This window comes from Dermacentor variabilis, chromosome 10 (genome assembly GCF_050947875.1).
Source record: "Dermacentor variabilis isolate Ectoservices chromosome 10, ASM5094787v1, whole genome shotgun sequence".
Classification (NCBI taxonomy): Eukaryota; Metazoa; Arthropoda; class Arachnida; order Ixodida; family Ixodidae; genus Dermacentor; species Dermacentor variabilis.
In genome coordinates, this window is record NC_134577.1 from 11,251,482 (window position 1) to 11,271,909 (window position 20,428).

Sequence of the window (20,428 nt, forward strand, 5' to 3'; positions counted from 1 at the left end):
ACCTTTCCCGCAGGCTACGAACAATGCCGCACAACAACGCCTCGAGTAAACATGTCTCACTGTGTGTCCCGTGCACTACGTAGACAAACACAAGTGTGCACGCGAGGTAATATTTAGCATCGCATCTCGATTGTCGTAGGCCGTCAACATCACCGCCAAATATCGTCAATGAACGAACACGGCACAGAAAGCTTCGCACAGTGCATGGCTTTCAATTCATGCAAATAGCTGCATTAAAAAGAGAGAGAGAGAGAACTTGCGTCAACATCAATATATAACTAGTATTCAAAATAAGTAAATTAATAAAAACGAAAAAAAAGATTGAGTAAGATATGCCTAGCTTAGCTAGAGTTCCGTTTTGGCGGGAAAACGATGGGCACGGAAGCGGTCGTGCACGGAAGATCGGTTGCCGCGAATATCCATGAAATCAGAATTGGCGCTGTATGTAAAATGTATACGAATAAATTGGCAGAATATTCGTTGGTGCTACTACAAATGCTGTACCGCAGTCGTTCTCAAACTAGTAATGTTCCCGAAGCGAATTATTAATTTTCACGGGCGCACAATCAGTTGGAACTCCACACGAAAGCCAGCGAATGCCGGATGCCGTAAAGTGTTGCATCAAACAGACCCGAACAACTCAGCGAAAACAGCGGCTTGCCATTTAAGCTAGCTAGGCTCCGTACTGATTAAAAATAGCACGAAATAACAAGGGACGATAAAGAAACGATATGAGTGCTTTCTTTCATGTATTTCTTTCTCGTCCGTTGTTATTTCGCGCCATTTTTTGTCAGTATGGAATACCAACGCGCCTAGCATTCAGTACTCCTAGGTTTCTTGCTTAAACGCGTGCTCAATCAATTTGCGCCTTTGACGGAGGAATGCTCAACCTGGCAGTACTAGACGAGACAAGGCAGTATGGTAGACGAGATCCTCGATCGTACTTACCTCTCTGGGAGTTCACCGGCGGTGACATCTGAGAGCCCATAAACTAAAGCCGAAAACGGCGGATGTCCTGAACATGGTCAAGCGAATGAACAAAAAATCAAGACCTGCTGCAACGGAAACAACACCGTTGAATAAGTGTTCTGTTACTTGTTTTACCAGTCGAACCGCTCCACTTGCCGGACCGAACATCGCGCGCGAAATCACCTGACGCGGTGAGTGGTGGCATAACTATGGTGGTGGAACAGCGCATGTACACGTATCCAGCCGGCGCGGAAAATACATTTTTGCAACCTTGAGTAATAAATGCCTCAAAGTCGTGTACGACATGTGTGTTCAGTCGTGGTACGCCAACAGTTTCACTACTGGTTACATAGTTGTTCTTTACGAAGGTCAGCTAGCTCGGACTACTTGCTCTCGCACTGGGCTGAGCGCTGCGGACTTGCAGATGGCTGCGGTTCTTGTTTTCAGCATTGCAGGGCACGATTGTTTTTCTCGCGCAGGCTCACACCCGCACAGCCAATTGATGGTTGTCAGCTTAAACACGGAACGACGAAACTGCCACAGCATCACATGTATATGCATACCGCGTGTCATACATAAATACAAAAGGATTTAGCTAGCTATAGCTAGGACACTTAAAGTGAGGAAGTGTGGTAAAGCTGACTTTACATTGATTTATCACCATATCCACGTACAGCCTCCTTCAATAAGTTATTTTGAACCACCTGTCCGCTGTAGATCAAACACCATTGGAGCTGAATCCCTGTTCCTGGGTGTGGCTCGATAAAGCATGAATAATGAGTTTGACCTTATGCAGGGACATTTCCACCTGTCTGCTGTTTTGTTGGAGGTCACTCTGTTGCAATTAATATGCCACGTACATGTTTCCTGGTTGCCTCGTGTGGGTGCATGCGTATATATGCGTGTGTGTGTGTGTGTGTGTGTGTGTGTGTGTGTGTGTGTGTGTGTGTGTGTGTGTTTGTGTGTGTGTCACGCTAGTACGATAATAAAACGCCTGTGTTTTCAGTAACTTAAAGCATTAGCTTCTGTGCGGGCGTGCTTTGCCAGTGACAATGAGTGCATTTGACATGTTGGGCATATATGTATACCTTGTTGGCTAAATGTAATTAAGGATGCTTCATGCACGCGTGAGAAAATTTGCCAGAAAATCACTTGGCTGAAACCACATTTTATTTATTTGTACATACTGCAGCCCTATCGGGCTATTCGTTTTGTTTGTGCCAATGTCTATCTCACACCAATTAGGCTGAAAAAAAAAAAAGAATATGAAGCTGTATTTTGCTGATATATATTTTGTGACTGTCATAGTGTGTTGTCTGAACACCAAACTTTTTCAGACCTTTTCTTCTGCGGCCAATTAAGTAGGAGTTGCAATTAGCATGCATGGAATGTTGCCATTCTGTAGCATGACGTACGCTATAGCACTTCACTCTGCATTAACATTGCAGCCTTAGATTTGTTGCTACAAAACAATGGCACAACATTATGTGCGGTAGCACTTAATTCTGCATTAAAGTTGCAGCCTTTGCAACGAAACAATGGCACAGCTATAGTGGGAGTGGGGATAATAGAAGTGACGTTACACATTTTTAGAAGGTTGCCATATATAATTACATTCAAACAAAATGCCTGTATGAGAGAGGGAAAAAGCAGCATTCAACAGCAACAAAATAATTCTGAGGGCTATGTTTATATCATACTGAGAAAGTGCGGGAGTGTTAAAAGCATAAAGTATAACTAATTCAATTTGTCTATCTTACCATTGTTCTGGCAACATAGTAAAAATGGTTCATTCATCCATGCAGGATTCTAAAGCGGGCTTAAAGATTACAATTTATTTATCTGTTTTGTGAAAGATAATGCAGTGATCAACAGACAGGTGTATATATTAATTAAATGAAACACAGGTTTAAGGTATCTAGAATGTGTTAATGGTGATAAGAAAAAGCATGAGCTAGGCCAGAGCCTTGACATGTTGGAGTAGATGGGTGTTCAGCAAAAGAAGTTCGAGCCAGGTGAGAAATTTAGGGTTAAATAAATACAATTTGTACTGTGATAATTTCTGGTGTACCTTGCAAAAGCCTTTGAAAATTCTTAAAAAATAAAACCATTTGGCAAATAAACTGTAGTCAAGGACAATGTTTAGATTATTTGTGAGCAATTCAAATCGTTTCACATGATTAGGTTTTCTGAAACCCATGTTGTGAACATGTGAAAAAAGTGTTAAATTAGAGAAAATTGAAGTGAACTACTGATTGAGTGGGGAATGCTTGCTACCTGAACGTGCCGTATTGGCTCAGGCTCAGTGTCTGTGGGCTGCTGTGCTGCTGAACAGGAGGTTGCAGGTTCATCTTTCTGTTGGGGCACCTGCATTTTAATGGGAACAATATGAATTTTAAAAGAACTCAGGTAACCAAAATAAATTGGGAGCCCTCATAAATGGCACCTCTCATAGTTTCCGTGTTTCCTTTGGATGCTAAACCCCATGAATCAATCGTTGTTACCTTATATCTGTAGTGCAAGTCACATTCCCTACTTCTCATTGGTCAGGTTGAGAGCCATTATCAAGTGACAACTGAAAGATCTTTGTAATTGTAATGGCGGAATGAGAACTACACTTCGAAAACATAATTCTAATTGAGCCAAAACTAGGGAATAAAGAAGGTTTTAGCTTTCTAATTAAATTTTTCACTGGACAATTTAATGGTAATTGAAACCATTCCGAAGTAGTTAAGAAGTTAATGGCGAAGTAGTGGAAATTGCTAAAAATTTGACAACTTTATTGAGAATGCTTGAGCACAGCTGGTTAGAAGCAACGCTGTTTCCTGCACTGTAAATAAGACTATTTGAGTAATATATTTTTAATAGCAGTCCTCCATTAACTCGTTTCAGGTGCCAGCGATGATTCCATTGGCTGTGCCATTATGCTGGAGATCCTTCACGTCCTTTCAAGGAGGAAAGAACCACTGCCCCATCCCATCATTTTCCTGTTTAATGGAGCAGAAGAGAACATCCTGCAGGTTTGTGCATAATTTGTTTCTTTGTCTCTTCCTCTAGTGTCTGCGCAGACAATTGGTCTTGTCACTTTGCCAGTGCTTGCCACGTACACACAATGATCTGACAGCAGACAATTCATCTGTCTACTTGTCAGGGATGGCAGGTCCTTTATAAATGTCATTGTGTCCGACTTTTGTGAGCAGACTAACTGTCTGTCATAGCATGTCTGCTTTTGCATAGCAATGTAGGTCTATGTGTTTATGAAAGGTGAAGTAGAATGTATAGCTACAGGCAACAATCAGGTCAATACCAATCTTCTCATTTCTGAACGTCTCTCCGCCTTGTGAATTTCTGCAGAACTTGCACGGCCAAAGATTATGCGAATCCTAATGCATTAAAGGTGTTCGACTCTGGTTGCGTCAGTCTTTTTTGTGACTACAAACTTTTGATTTCCACAAGTTCAAAAATCCCTGAGTTGCATAAGATGTGATTAATGGCAACCTGTGATACAGCTGCAGATAATGAATATATATCTGGACATATGAAGCATATCTAGACTCCTACAGAATAGAAAATGAACTGAGTACATCAAAGCTTAGTATAATGAACACAGATATTGTGAATTATTGGATAGAACGAAGTAAATTTAAAGTGACAATGCCCACGATAGAAAAAAATGGAGACTGTGATCTACAAGAGCCAACCCCACAACTGAATGGGACTAAGGCCGAGGAAGAAGAAGAAATCTTGAATGTTTATTGCAGATATCATGTATGTAAAGAATACATGCTTATAATAAATATCAGATATAACAACGGTAGTGTTATGTCGGATGCAACTTCATAATATCAAGGTTCACTGTACTAGTTCATGTAAATCTGGTGAAAACAGTGTAACAGTGGTGACATTGTGTTTTAAGACAGCTGCAGTTGGTTTGCTACTACATGTGAGACTTCGATATTGAGACTTAGGGATATTCAACTCCCATTATACTTTGATTAGCTTTTGGCCACATGAGCTGCTATATTTGGTTTTTGCTGTCCCTGGCATACAAACAGCAGTTCGACTAAAAGCTTAGTTCAAATTAAGCTATATTACAGGGCGTTGAAAACTTTGTATATTGCACAGCTGCACATTTGTTCACTCCTTAAACACCCCATAAAATAATGTGTCAGAAAAGGCAATAAAGACACAAAACAGAAGAAAAAAAATGTTTGAACAGCACGGAACACACCTCACATTTTCTTGTACTTATTTTTTTTTTTTCTTTGTGGTCTCTGCTTCAGGGTTCACATGGTTTTGTCACGCAACACAAATGGGCAAAGGAGGTGGCTGCTTTTGTGAACCTGGAAGCCTGCGGTGCAGGTGGCAAGGAACTGCTCTTCCAAGCAAGTAAGGTGCCTTTGTAGGACTTGCCTTGATAGTGAGATGGCTACGCGTTCTACTGCTGAGCTTGAGGCTGTGTATTCCTAGGCATGGCAACTGCTTCTTATGCAGGTGTGACAGGAAAACTACGATGTACTTAGATTTAAGTGTATGTTAAAGAACTTGGTCAAAATTAATACCCGCTTCTATACTATAGCGTTTTCATGAAGCCTAGCTGTTACTTTGGGACGTTACACTAAATTTGATCGTTCATTAATTTGTTCATTTATTTACTCAAGATGCAATTCTATTGAGCATTTCCCTTGTATTGAGAACTAACTAGGTATACAGGAGCGCTTCTTTCGCAAACCTTGAATTAACTGTGCAGTATCAGTTCTTTGATCTGTCAAATTAAATTGAACTAGCAGTGTTAAAGTAGAACTTGGACACAAGAATAATAGATGGGATGGGATGTTCAGCTTTTGCGTTGTTGATCTATTTAATAGCCAAGAGTTTGACAGAATACCATTTGGCAAGGAGGGTACATACTGAATTAAGAGGAAACAAGCACTCGCCAAAGTAAGGAACAATAATAATGATGTAAGTGCTCTTTATTATTATTTTCACTTACTTTGGTGAGTATTTGTTTTTTCATCGCTTCAGTGATGTTAGTTAATTTATGCCCAACCAACTAGCCCAAATTTGCACCCTCCTAACCTGTGCTGTTCTTCATGCAGTCATGGTTTGAGATGCACGATAACCTTTTTACATTCTTTTAAATGACTTCATGTTGTGTTTGAGACATTTCTTTCTCTGTTGCACAAATTGCACAGATTACACAAAGAGGTAGTATTTCATGGCTATATTGTTTAATATCAACTTAACGTTCTGCACTTGCCTCTTTCATTCAGCATAAATTTCAATTGCCTGTTGTATGTGACAATATGGTACCAGAAAGTATATGTTGCAGTGAAAGAAATATTGGTGCCATGTGTCATTGTTAAGGTTCACTAAAGCACTTCCATGCCTTGCCATAGCAGTGATAAGCATGTATAAACAGTAACACTCTTTTGTTGCTAAGGAAATGTACATTCTTCCTCTAGCCTTACTGCAAAAGATATTCTATACACTGCTACCTGAAGTACTTGCTTCTGGGCTAGTTGGTTAAGCGTATCAATTACTGTGATTAGAGCCCATGAATAAAGCACACATAAACATGCACTGGAGTGCATTGTGTACCCCACTTTGCGTACTTATGTCTGTTTTATTTTTGCACTCAAATGACAATAATTGAAATGCTCCCTCTGAGCAAAATCTGATTGAATCATATACTGTTTGTACGACTGTGTTACTTGTGCGAGTTAGTGGATTATAAAACATTAGGTCTTTTTGTTATGTCTTGAATGAGCTTTCTTGTATTCCTATGTTATCTTTGCACTGACTTATTATTTTAGTCAGTAATACGACTGTATGCTCACTTCTTTATTTATATCTTAATGGATCTCAATTAGCCTTAGGCTAGGGATTCAAATGTTCAAAGATTCTAATACGATATATTTTTTGTGCGTAAATTAACTGCAAATAAAAATTTGATTCAGTGGTGAATGTTCCACTAGTTTAGCTAGAGGAGTCATTTATAATTGCCTGCCTTGTCTACACAACATTCAATATTTCTAGAGAGCTTAGTAAATAAAAAATTTGAGGACGCTTAAGCTTCGCCTTCAAGAGTGGAACGCGACAGCGTTCCCGTCGACCCGCCAAGGGGTGTAAGACAATGGTCTACGGCGCAGCGACTACGCGCCCCGCATCGGACGCGGTGAGCGTCGAGCAATGCAGTGTTCGGCGCGACAACGAAATGTGCGCCTGAGCAAGCGACGCACGCCTGAGCCTTAGAAACAGCTCGTATCTAAGGCAACACCGCGTTCACTAGAAGCGCTTTTGTACCACTTTGAAGCATCGAACTCGTGGCTCAGTGGTAACGTCTCCGTCTCACACTCCGGAGACCCTGGTTCGATTCCCACCCAGCCCATCTTGGAAGTTGCTTTTTATTTATGAAGTGCCTGCCGTGATTTATCGCTCACGGCCAACGCCGCGGACGCCGACACCGACGCCGACGACACCGGCTTTTCTGCGACACGAGCTCCTTAACGCTATCGCGTTAAAATGTAGAAATCTTTCATCTCTTTTGTAGGTCCCAGTGATCCATGGTTGGTGAAAGCATACGTTGATGGTGCTGTGAGACCGTTTGGCTCCATCGTTGCAGAAGAAGTCTTTCAAAGTGGCCTTATTCCTTCTGACACAGATTTTCGCATCTTCAGAGATTTTGGAGGCATACCAGGCAAGTCACTTTCATCTGCCTTGGTTTATTGCTGCTAAAGCAAAGCTGAGGTGTGTATGAGAGAAGAAAAAAAAATGTAGATTCTGGCCTCACATTTTACGTTTGTTTCTTGCTTCACTATTAATCTAACCCAGAGTGCTTAAGTGCTCACAGTAGCTCTCTATATGTGCAGCCTTGTTTAATTAAAAAGTTAGATTATATGTGAAAATCTTGCACAAGTTTCTGCTGAAGATGCTGCTTACTGGAGCTTTGTTTGCAATGCAAGATGTTTAGGCACAAGTTATTGGTTGCTTGGGATTCAGCCGTCATGTTATCTCTTATGAATTCTCCACAGGCCTTGATTTTGCCTTTGCCAAAAATGGCTACGTGTACCATACAAAGTATGACAACATGGACTACATACCAGACGGCTCAATTCAGCATGCAGGTAAGTCCATGTTCTTCATGGCTGATCCCATGATATGGGTTCAGTACCTGCCACGGTAGTTCAGTGCCCATGGCATTCTGCTACTGAGCATGAGGTTGTGAATTCAATTCCTGCAATGTTGCATTGGAAAACCGATCAGAGCGGGATGAAAAAACTCTTTTGTACAGTGCTTTGGTGCCATATTGAAGAACCCCATGTGGTCCAAACTAATTCAAGGCTATCCACACAGCACCACTCAGGGCCTCTGGGTAGACTTGGGATGCTAAACTATCTATCTGGTCTACCTCATCCATTGGCATAGCCAGGGTGGGAGGGGTTGGGGGTGTCGAACCCTCTTCCCCCTTTCCCAAGGAACAGAATGTTTCAGGAGGTGGGCTCCAAAAGAGCAGCATGAATGGAAAGCTTGAATGTGAAAGTAAGTTGAGGGCTAGTTGCACTCCAAGGGGGGGGGGGGGAGGCAGCATTGTCACGGGGGTGATCCTCTCTCCCATGCACAGAACATTGCGACCCTACTCATGGCGCACCTTTACCTCATTCCGGATCGTGTTAACCTTAACTGCTGAGGGGGAATCAGCTATAAAAATTCCACAGTGAGACAAATATGGGATGAGTGCATGCATAAAAGTTGGAGGCGTTGTTGCTCCCCATCAGGCCTTCGCCTCGTCGAAGAGCTTTTCATTTCTGATAGTTGACCGAATCATCGGCCACACTGCGCGGAAGAAAAACATTCCAAAAATATTGTGAATGTTAAAGAATGTGACAGCGACTAACAGAAAATACTTTTAATAAGGTGAGTGGGGCAATGGATACGAGGAGGGGACGGGGACATGCATAAAAGATGTAAAGAACGAAGTTGACGGTTAATTATGGACATAGGGAGAGCGTCTAATTGCTGCCTGATCACTCAACATCAGACAGCTGTGGCCAGTCGCTTAGCTGTGGCCCACCTATCCTGTTCTAACACGTGCTGCTTGCTGCGGAGAGACCATCCTAACTAAACATCTCAGCAATTTTCAGAATAGGCAGGTGTCAGGAAATATGACCCTTTCAAATCTCTTGAAGCTACTGGCCCATATTTTGCTGTGAACTACGGATGCCGTAATTTTTACAAAGGCTTCTAAACAGGAAGCAGCCCTGCTTCGGTCTGTCTGCCTCATCAATTCCTGACTGCGATCAAATAACAATATGCATCGCGTGACCACTACAATACCATGATTGCAATTACTTCAAAACATAAATTCAAACAAGTCGAACCGCAGGTTACTGAAAGTGAGTGAAATTTGCATCATATGATACTATCAAAGTTCCACCGCAAAGCTTCGTTCCTGTATTTTTAAATCTAGAATAATATAGCATGCCTACAATGCCAAAAGCGCGATTGAGTGGTCGGCGACTTGCAATATAGTGCCCTCCCTCTTCCGTACGTAGCTGTCGCTGTACCACTCACTAGAGGACCTGACTGGAAAACTGTTACTTGGGCTGCAACGAGTCTGGCCTGCAAACAATAAGACACATGGCAGTGTGCTGTCTTGTTTTTATTTGGCCCCGTTTTTAGCGCTGCTTGTTTTTTGAAGTCAAGTACCCGCTAAGTCATTGACATACATTATAGGAATGCATCAATTCGTAAACAAAACTTTACATTTTTTTAATGTCATCATTTTTAAACATAGCATATGGGTGATAGCATAATTTGATGCAAAGTGACTGTACGCCTTAGCAATGAAAAACTTTTGTCAGAAGTTCAACGAAGTGTTGTTCCAGCAACCGAAAAACGTGCATCCGTCATCGTTGTTAAAGTATTCTTGTCCATGGAGTGCTAGAAGTTTGTTTGTCTTTGCATGGTGTACAACCTCTGCAGAGAGAGAGAGAGACAGACAGAGGTGAAGGAAGGGAAGGAGTGGTAGTTTAGGTGGAGAACGCCCCCCCCCCCCCCCCCCCCCCCCGAAATTACTACACCACTGACCTTATCGGTCTGTCCATCTGCACATTTGTCTGTCTGTTCAACATAGTGGACAACAAAATGCTATTGTCATCAATGTTTGGTAACGCATTTGCTTACTATGGACACTGAGGCATCTATGCCAGGAGTAAATGTGTCAGAATCACATTCACTGGATTCACACAATGTACACTACAGCGCTGGTTGCTTCATACCGATCAGTCTAAAACGTATGAATGGAGACAGCATAAACAAAAGTGGATGGGATGTGTGCAAACTCAAAAGTCCAGCTGCAAGTTTGCGCATTTGCTGTCATTTTTGCTTTATGTTGTCCTCACTTATAAATTTTTAATGTACAAGAGTCGCACAATTTGCCTATGCACTGCTTAATTTGTGAGTGCACCTACAAAAAGGAAATATTTTTGGTGTACATGTGTGAATGAAATATATATCTTGAAAATCAAGAAGGCAAAGTCTGCCTTGATTTTTTTTTCTTTTGCTAGGTAGTTCTATTTAGTCAGGAGGAAGGTTACTTAGCTGCAAAGGCAATTTTGAAATAACAATCTACATACTAGTCTGAATTGATTTATTATTTAACATAGCCAATAACAAAGTAATAAAGCGAGTACAATGTCATATATATACAAGTCATGAAAATCCATATTTAAAGAAATGGAAAGAAAAGAAAGACAACTGTAATAAAGATAAATTACGCTAGTTCAATAGGTGAATGAATTCAAAATAGAATAAAACATATTTGTCATTGTGGCTGCAGTATATAAAGGGAAGGCTGTACAGAGATTTGAATTTAACATATGAATCAGAACAAGTCTCGATCTTTCAGCACATCATACCCGCATAATGTCTGTGGTCAACTGGTGATAACATATACGAAGGGAAAAAGTAGTCTGTCATGCTGTTTTACAGTTAAAAAGCAAATTTACAGAATAGACAAATTCGTTTAACCTTATGCCATAACACAACTGGTTTTGACTTGAAGGGGCGCTTTGATACACTTCTTGAACATAGTAAAAAAATGTTGCTTATCTGTTAACGAGGCTCCTTGAACACGTCAGCCAAATATTATTGCACTGCATGTAGCATGCAATTTACTCACTCATGTCAAAAGCAGTAAACAGTTGCTTGCTCTCGCATCTGCAATGTCATCATCGAAAGTAGTTCGTTTGCCAACACTGTTGACTGATTTCATGATTGCAAGAGCATTCTCAGTAATACATAATTGCTAATTTTGAGTTACATAAATGCAAAATATATACAATATCTGCAATCTCAAGAATACAGAAAAATCATTTCATTGTTGCACTGCGTGTAGCTGTGTCTGCAGCACGTGGCCTTCGAGGTGGCAGCAAAGTGCTGCATAGTGCAGTCTACCGTGGCCGGCACGGGGTGCCATGACGAGCCCTTTCGTCGCCACGACACTAAGCTTTTGGCTGGGGCTTTGTCCTCTTGGCTTCTCCACTGTGTAGCTTCCAGCACACCAGCTGAGACAAAAAGAGAAAGAAAGCCAGGTATCGGTGCAGTAATTCCACTTATGGTTGAAAGATTCAAAAAATTTTTGTGACATGGGATTTGTCAGATGGCATACTTTAGTAGTGAGGCCGTTCTACAATTAGTTAGAAAAGTGTTTCAGGGCTCCTTTAAGGGAAGATGTTGGTAAAAAAAAATCACATTCTTCTTTCAAAAAATTATTTTTTAGATGTTGATTGCAGAATTATGCTTCAACATTCTATTTTCATGCATAAAATAAATTAAGGTATTTGTCTAATCAGAAAACTATAAAGAATTATTTTAATCAAGGCATGGTAGCTGTAGGGGCTTCATTTTTCCATTCATGCTCTACGGTTGAGGTTTCTACGGTTTCTACGGTTTCTACACAGATGGTGAGCGTTTCTGGTATAGCAACAAGCAAGCACTAGCCCTGGCTGAATCGGCATGAGCTCATGCTCTGCTTTTCATCGGTGCTTAGGAAGAGGCTATGCTTCCCACATATGAGAGGCTTACATTTGAAATCCTGTTGTTTATCTGCATTCAGGGCAAACTCCAAAATGCAGCTGAGTCCTCTCAGCAGCAAGATTTGGTTACTGTGCTCCAAAACAAGCGTTTCTTCACACATTGTTGTGAAGATGCATCTGCATTTGAGGGTATTTAGAATACATAAACAAAAAATAAACAAATAAATAAATAAATAAATAATTTCTATATACTGTAGTAAAACAAAGGCCAAAAAGGCTTTGTAGACATACTACAGGCATTGGGTGCCCTCTGAGTGCAGGAGTTGACCTCTCTGAGCAGCTAGAGAGACCTTAGAAGAATCAAAATAATCTTTGGAACACAGAGAGCTGAAGCTAATTGTCGTTGTTGCTGTGTAGCAAAGAAAGCCCGGTGGAGGAGGAAGCCTGGAGGAGGAAGCTTGCAAGGGTGTTGAGGGTATCATCTACGCAGCGGGAGAATTTGGTAGTTTTATACTTCCAGAAAGACAAGTCTGCATTGTGGCCTTATTTCATGCAATTTGGTCTGCAAGAGTAGTAAACATGTTTAGATAATTTCAACCTTGTTTTTATATTTCTTTCAATCTTGCGCTGGTTTTTAATAGTGAAAAAAATTATTGTATCTTATTTTACTCGATCTTGGCTAAATTTTTCATGTAAATTCACCAGTATGTAAATTTCTAGACTTTACTGTAATTTGCAGCAATTTTGGTCACATGCATTCTAGAAGGCCAATCAATATATTTGATAACTACAGTCAAGATTAAATCTTTTTTTAGATAATAAAACTAAAGTAAACCATGTTTTAGCTTATATTCAATTATTTGCTTATAAAGAGCAATATAAGCTATAATGGTATGAAGCTAAAACATTGCATAAGAGACCCCACTTTTCCCACTTCAAGGGCTACAAAAAAATAACGAGGTAAGATACTAAGAAACTAAAATCGTATTCGAAAAATAGGAGAATAAACTCATTATTGTACATAAATTTCATCCAAGTAGCTTTAATAATAGTGTAAATGGATTTCTGAGCTGCATCTGCTCATAGTTAGACTTCATGCTAGTTATGTTAGCTGTTGGATGTTGAGTGATTAATTCGCATACTGGCTTATTATTTGTATTTCACTGCCCAGGTGACAACATCCTGGGTCTCATTCTTAAGATCCTGGAGGCACAAGAACTCAGTGATGGCAGCTCAGTGGGAGCCAATGGAGACACAAACACCATTCGTGCTGTGTACTATGACTTCCTTGGCATTTTCATGGTGAACTACTCGGTCGCTGTGAGCAGTATCATGGTCAAGCTAATCATCATCATCTCACTTGTTTCCATGGCTATGCGGATGAAAGCTTCTGCAACTGGGGGTGAGTAGTCTGTTGAAATGAGTAGTTCTTTTTAGGTGAAAACAGTCAGAAAAATAATTTCATTTTTGCACTGCACGTAGCAATGTCTGCTGCACTGCCGATATGGCAGTGAAGTGCTGCATAGCGTAATCTACCGTGGCTGGCACGGGGTGCTGCGACAATCCCTTAACATTGTGCAACATTTTTGTAAATCTTCAGCTGCAATCGCATGTGCTTTAACTACTGAAGGGAGGCTGCACCTTTGTCAGCTGTTGTGAACCACATTTAGTCCAATCTTCCTCAGTCTGTCGTTTGTACTGTGAATCGAAATAAGTAGTTTGTTGTTGTTAAAAGGAAACTGCATTAACCCCATCAGTCACAGTGTCTCCATATGTAGGCTCAACTTGTGATAAAACTATGACAACTTATGACAACTAAACAACTTATGATAAAACAATACCATTAGTAGTCATTCTAGTACAGAGTACCAAGAGGGTTGATAATAACTTTGACATGTTGCTCATATATATATATATATATATATATATATATATATATATATATATATATATATATATATATATATATATATATATATATATATCATGACATATATCATTGCTGCTAATCGAGTGTTCTTTATTGCGTCAGAAGGCACACTACTCGATAGTAACCACTGCATCTACTTGTATAAAATATTTCAATTTTTTCTATGACACAACACTTCATCTATAAGAGGTCAAGGTTCATCAACAATTAATTTTTGCAATTATGATGACTGCACGACCTGCTGTGACTTAAATATTTATGCTGCAGGTCCAAAATTCTTTTCTCCAAGGCTTGTGCTGCGTTTCCAGAAAGATATGTAAATTTAAATTCATGACCGAAGAGACTAGCTATCTGTGATACATTTCTTAAACATGTTTCACAGTAGGTGTAACTTTCTTGAAATGATATGCAACTCCAATTCTAGTGGCCTCAGTGCAGGCCTTCTTATAGTCAAAGTGAAAAACCAGCTGTTACAAAAATGAGCTAGACTCAGTGAGAACCCAATACAGTGGAATACACACTTCTGTCCAGCTCAGGAGAAATTGTATAGATGCTGCAGCCAATTGCGTTTGCTTATTTCTGTGGCATAACGGTTAACTTCTTTTCATGTCGGTGTAACTCAGGAACTATGTTTTGGAGCACGCAGGCACAGAGGACAGATACAGCAAAGCTTTATAGTCGTAGCTTGTGTACTGAGGTTGTCACCACATATAGGAATGTTCCTACACATATCGCTGTCACGAACCATCACATACGTCAGGGCAATAAGTTTTTAGTTTAACTCCCTATTGGTATGAGCTCTCTAGCCTATGCTGTTTTTATATTGTTTTGGTCACCTGCCTTGGTGACGAGGCTGGCCAGGCACTCACAGCCCCCATAAACCTCACATTTTCTTCTTCATCCCTCGCTAACTTTTAACCTGTTATGGTGGCCATGTGTTGGGGCCACTCTCGACACAAAAATATTGGCTCCGGTTGGATGTTGTACAGTGCCTGACAAGTGCACACGTGCACCGTTTCTTTTTCTTTGTTTTTGGTGCGACACCTTTCAGAAACTTTTTCCACTGTTCAAAATATAAATGTGCTTCGCAGTGTCTCTGTATAAGGGCAGCACTTCTGAAGGAATTTGTACACACTTTTTGTGGCATAAAGCACAGGAAATGGCATCATTTTTTATGTGTGTGTTTTATAGAAAGAATTCATGTGAGTTTAGTGAATCTGAAGATGACATAAATGCCAAGGAGGAATACTATGCCTTCCAATGACCAGCAAATGTCCTTGGATGAGAGCGCTGGAGAGAAAGGCAACAGAAGGATTCTAAAAAAATCGTTCCATTGGTGACCACCCACATGCTGGTAGAAGACTAGGTACAATAAATAGCCTCAGGAATAAGGAAACCTCTCTGGAATAAATGACTCACTATGTGTTTACACATATTCTTTTTCTGCATGGAGTGCAAAGTGCACAAAATAGTTTCTGGCTGGAACTGCCACAAAGTAATCATGACTACAAAGGGTGAAATCTTTTCTCTCTCCTAATTGGCCGTGGCTGAGACAGGACGAGAGCTGCACCGTCGAGAACTGGCTCTGCAAGTGTGGGGGCGGATTCAGGCCCTCCTGGTGACAGTGTGCAGTTGGGGACTCGGCCTCATGGCCTGTGTGCTTGTGGCCTTGACGCTGACGGCGACCAGGAGCACTATGTCCTGGTACAAGCAACCATACCTGGTGCTGGGACTCTACTACAGCACCATGATTGCCACCCTCATGGCTTGCCACTGGGGCCTCACAGTGATACGTCGCAGGAATCTCAAGCCATTCACCACGGTCAGCAGGGTAGAAGTAAAAGTGTTAGCACTGAACCCTCTGATGTGCATTAATTGGCACTGCAACTCTTTTTGAAAACAGTAAAAATTGTTTGAAATCTGCAGACAATGCTGCTGTGAAAATGGGAGCCAAATATTATTCCGTTGTATGCAGCAGGGAGCCCACAATCTCTCATAAATGTTCACTGTCTGTCTCCTGCGGCTTTCGAGGCACTCTCTGTTATGTCCTGCCTATGATGTCATAGACCCACGCAACGGCCCATAGACGCCAGCCATTGGGCAATCGTTCATGACTATGAATTACTCATGAGTGAAAGCCCCTAGCAAGTGCTTGCACATTTCTCCAATCGTCCGGCAAATGGAAAAACAACAGTTGTTAATGTATCCCACCCATCCTCTCACTATTTCTTTGTCATTCTCTGGTGCATTTGCCGAATGCCAATGTTGAAGAGTTGCCTAAATGCACATCGGAACGATGAAAAAAAAGTAAGAAAGACACAATAGGTAGGGCATTGCTATTTGCACCACCCCAGCTGAGAGGAAGTATGGCACTGAGGAGAAATAGGGAAAGTAAACATTACACTCTTTATATCACTGTTGTTATTAAGTACTTTTTAAAGATTTCAGTGGGAATATGATCACTGAATGATATGTACTCAATTCAGTGTGTTCTCAATTAAAAAAAGAAATTGCTACAGGGCCCCTTTAAAGGAGCAAGGTATACCACGTGTCTGCTCTGTTTAAATGCATTTGAAATTCTCTCGTTGAACAACTACTGAATTAATGTGAATGAAATTTGCATAGGTTGGTATGCTCACTAACAAGTACACTGACTCATACTTGCTTCACACTCATGTGTGAGATGAAGTGTTAGTAAATGATAAGGGGAATGAATGGGTTTGTGCATGAATATGAGTGAATGCCAGTTAACATGAGTATGAACAAAAGTAATTAAGTGACAGTGAGTTTCAGTAGATGTGAGTATGAACATGAGTGACTGTTGGTAATTGGGAGTGGACACAATATATGCATGAGTAGGTGCCAGTAAGCGTGAGTGAAAGGTGACTGTGAATATGAGTGAGGATGAGTGGGTGCAAGTAGAAATGTGAGTGAGCACCAATGAGTGTGATTGCACATGATTTTAGTGAGCACAGAGCCTGAAAAAATACTGGTGAGTGAGTATCCAATTATGCTGCTAAAAAAAAAATTTTTCTGTTCTAGTAGTTATGTGAGGCGATTTTTCTAGGCTTCTGTCTTTTAGGAAAATTGCAGAAAATTAAAGAAAAGCAAGAAAAATTAAGCTTCAAGTTAATAACTGTTTACCTGTGCAATAAAAACAGATATACCTCTATTAAAGTCCTGCAAAGTGATTCATTAGGATGTTTAAAATAGAGATAATTGATGCATTATACAGTGCTCTTAAATTTATCAGTAAGTTGTGCATATAACCATTGCAAAACTTGTACAAACAATGCAGTGGTCATTATTTCAGCTCTGCTGGCAGTTTCTGGTGTTTTCTTTAATCTTATCCCGAGGTTCCTAGGACTGTTTTTGATTGCAAACAAAATAAAAATAACAGTACTTGTTGATATATCTGCCAATATATTGTCACATGTATATTTTACTTTTGTACGAGACTGTTTTCCACTGGATCATCACTGCTGTCAAGTCATCATTCAGCAGAAGATGCACCTATTGTATTCAAAGTTTCTCAAATGTCACCAATTTCATAGTGAAATTTTTGTCTAATCTGATTGTGTGCACAACACGAACGTAGTTGATTGTTCACAAGCACCGGAAATTATTATGGATGCGTGGTGATGATAGTATAAATAGCAGACAGACTTGACCTGTGAGATTCAGATTCAATGACCAATGTTTCTGTTCACAGCTAGCATTGTGATCCAAGTGCTGCTTGTCTCTCTGGATACATGTTCACCTCATAAGAGTTAGATTTTTAACTTGCACTTTTAGAAGTGATTGGATCATCACCATCACTACAATGTGATGGTATACAAATGCTATAGAGGAGTTGTCAATGCATCTGCAGGGGCTGAAGGTTCTGGGTGAAAGCGAGGAATGTGATGACTGGGACGTACTCGAGCGGTACCTGGATGCCACCCAGCTGCTGTGGCTGGCACTGGTGTTCTGGTTGTCGTCCAAGAACATACTAAGTTATTACATCCCGAACCTTTGGGCCGTCTGCACAGGCACAGTTGTGTCCGTACTTTCCCACTGGACATTGGGCATGGGCCGAAAAGGTATGGATGCTTCAATGGCTAACTGGATTTTTTTTACATTCTTTTCTCATTTTGGCAGGCAATAAGATCAAGTATTTATTTCAAAGTGCAGTATAGAAATGGATGCCAGAGCCAAAAAAAAAATGGTTTAAGCATTTTTGCAGGTGTCAGATCAGGTCAATTTATTTATTTATTGTTGTTTCCCATGGAAAATAACAGAATGGAATGCACTACCTTAACACATCGTTGGTAGTAGTTAAACTGATATGTTTGTCTCAAGACTAACCAATTATATTTCTCTACTGCCCTAGCTTGAAAAAATTAAATGTTGTATCGGTGTTTTTCGTGTCAGTAATGGTTCGTGGTAAGTCTTCTTTTTTTTAAATATGTTTATACTGCTATTAATACCTTTGTGTATACGAATTGCATACATTGACATGACTTGCAGGAAAGTGTCTGTACTGCCTTTATACTTTGTCCACAATATTTGGAATTGTTATGAACAGAAACTGTTAACCATGTTTGATACTACTTTCACAGTTGTATTTGTGTCCTGGCCCTGTTACAGCCTTATATATAAGGCAAGCAGTATGTATGAAATAAATAAATAAAAATAAGTTATTGCATATAAATGGATGCCATGGCAGAAAGCTGGTTAAAGCAGGTTTAGTGGGCCTCTTTGAGTAGAATACAAGAAAGCGTCGAAATCTGCAGATCTGATGAGCATCAGTATGGCACCAAAGTATATTTGCCAACATATGAATTACCAAGGCTGTGCTCTCGGTGATTTCTTCAGGGCTGTCAGATGGCGTTTCACTGTGTCATACGCTCCATGCAGGTGAGAAAAGAGGCCTTATGGTGGCCATTTTGGGTGCCGTATTCCTTCCACTGCTCCTCACTATCTACCTGAGCTTTAACATCCACATGGCCATTGTGCCCATCATGGGCCGCAATGGCACCCTGGACAACCCCGAAATTGCAGTGGCAATCATGTCGGGCATCCTTGCCATTGCCTGCACGTCATTCGTGGTGAGCATAAGTCTGTCCCTCTGGACCAGTGCGGTGAAAAAACGTAGTGCTGAAACATGGGACACAACAGAAGAGACACTTACAGTGTCCTAAGACAAGCTGTGACAACACAGAAGCCGGCAGCAATCCAAGCCAAGGTGAGAAAAGGGAGGAATAAAGTAGACATCATTTTCAATAAAATTTGACAGCTCCTATGACTTCTGTCATTATGTAATATTGAACACAATGCGGGGCCAGAAGCACTTTATTTTATTGTGTCCCATGTTATAGCACAACGTAATCTGCTTATAACCTGCTTTCAAGAGTACAAGCTGCTGACAACCTTTCACCAAATTCAGCCAGAGATGAGTGTGAGACAACCAAGACTTACACATAAAAATTAATGTACTTACTAAACTTGCTGCTATGGGGTTTATTGTAGTTGCATGGAAGGAAAATTGGTTCTGCCACACTGTTGTACGCGTGGGAATGCCATGAAGTAGTGGCTTTGGATTAAGATCTTTCATGGAGAGCCAGTACACCTTGAAGACACGTCTGGCACATCTGGCGAACAGTGTTCTGTCTGTTGCAATGGTCATCTCTTTACTGAAACAATACATAAAATGCTTATATTTTAGAGTGAAGCTGCTAGCATCTAGTTGGTTGGGTTTTTTCATGGTGCATCCTCACGGAAAAGAAATACTTTCAGCGATTAAAGAAGACCTTCAGGATATTTTCGAAGTGAAAAGTGCATGCATTCTTTGGTATCATGCATACAACATACAGCACAGCATTCATTTCAATAGAGAACAAGCACAAAACAAGCATTCAAATCACATCAGTGATGATAAGATACTCCTGATAATCCTGCAAAGCATGTAGCGCTCCCTGTATACATTTCCCGGCAAAGACTACTGTTGCGCAAGCTGCCATGGCGACGGAAACTTGCGACATGGAGAGTGACATCACTATAGCCTTTCATGTATAAAAGAACCGGCCTAGCAACTGATTTCATTGTTGTTGCAACACTGCTATATTTAGGCAACGCATAATCGGGACTCCTGATGGGCAGCGTGAATACGAGGAGTGGCAAAGGGAAAAGAAATGACAGTACAACCAGTGGCAGCTTGCTGTCAAAATTAGCATTACTCCCATTACTGTCAGTTACCATTACTACCATTACTCTAAAGGAATAAAGCATTGTATACCCTCCTCAGCAGCTGTAGTGGTGGTTTTCAACAGCTTCGCTGGACATCCACTCTCACAGGGCCGGGATGGCGAGTCAATATTTTGCTGTAGTCTTACAAAGTAAAAAAAACGTTTTATTAAATTGAAAGGCTTTCTGCTTGGTTGTCAAATGATATAAAACGTGAACAGTACCAATGGGCTGCCAAAGTTGGTAGAAAGCCAACAAGGTCTGT

General features: G+C 40.7%; 1 protein-coding gene across 1 annotated transcript in view; it reads left to right on the forward strand.

Annotated features, from left to right (window-relative positions):
• The window catches only part of LOC142559859 (endoplasmic reticulum metallopeptidase 1-like), a 59,577-nt gene that overhangs the window by 23,251 nt on the left and 15,898 nt on the right, over positions 1-20,428 (forward strand). The window contains exons 2-9 of the mRNA XM_075671537.1: positions 3,862-3,989; positions 5,253-5,358; positions 7,523-7,669; positions 8,004-8,096; positions 13,180-13,410; positions 15,495-15,760; positions 17,810-18,020; positions 18,838-19,028. Coding sequence (XP_075527652.1) covers positions 3,862-3,989; positions 5,253-5,358; positions 7,523-7,669; positions 8,004-8,096; positions 13,180-13,410; positions 15,495-15,760; positions 17,810-18,020; positions 18,838-19,028 — 1,373 coding nt within the window. The remainder of the gene's footprint in view (positions 1-3,861; positions 3,990-5,252; positions 5,359-7,522; positions 7,670-8,003; positions 8,097-13,179; positions 13,411-15,494; positions 15,761-17,809; positions 18,021-18,837; positions 19,029-20,428) is intronic.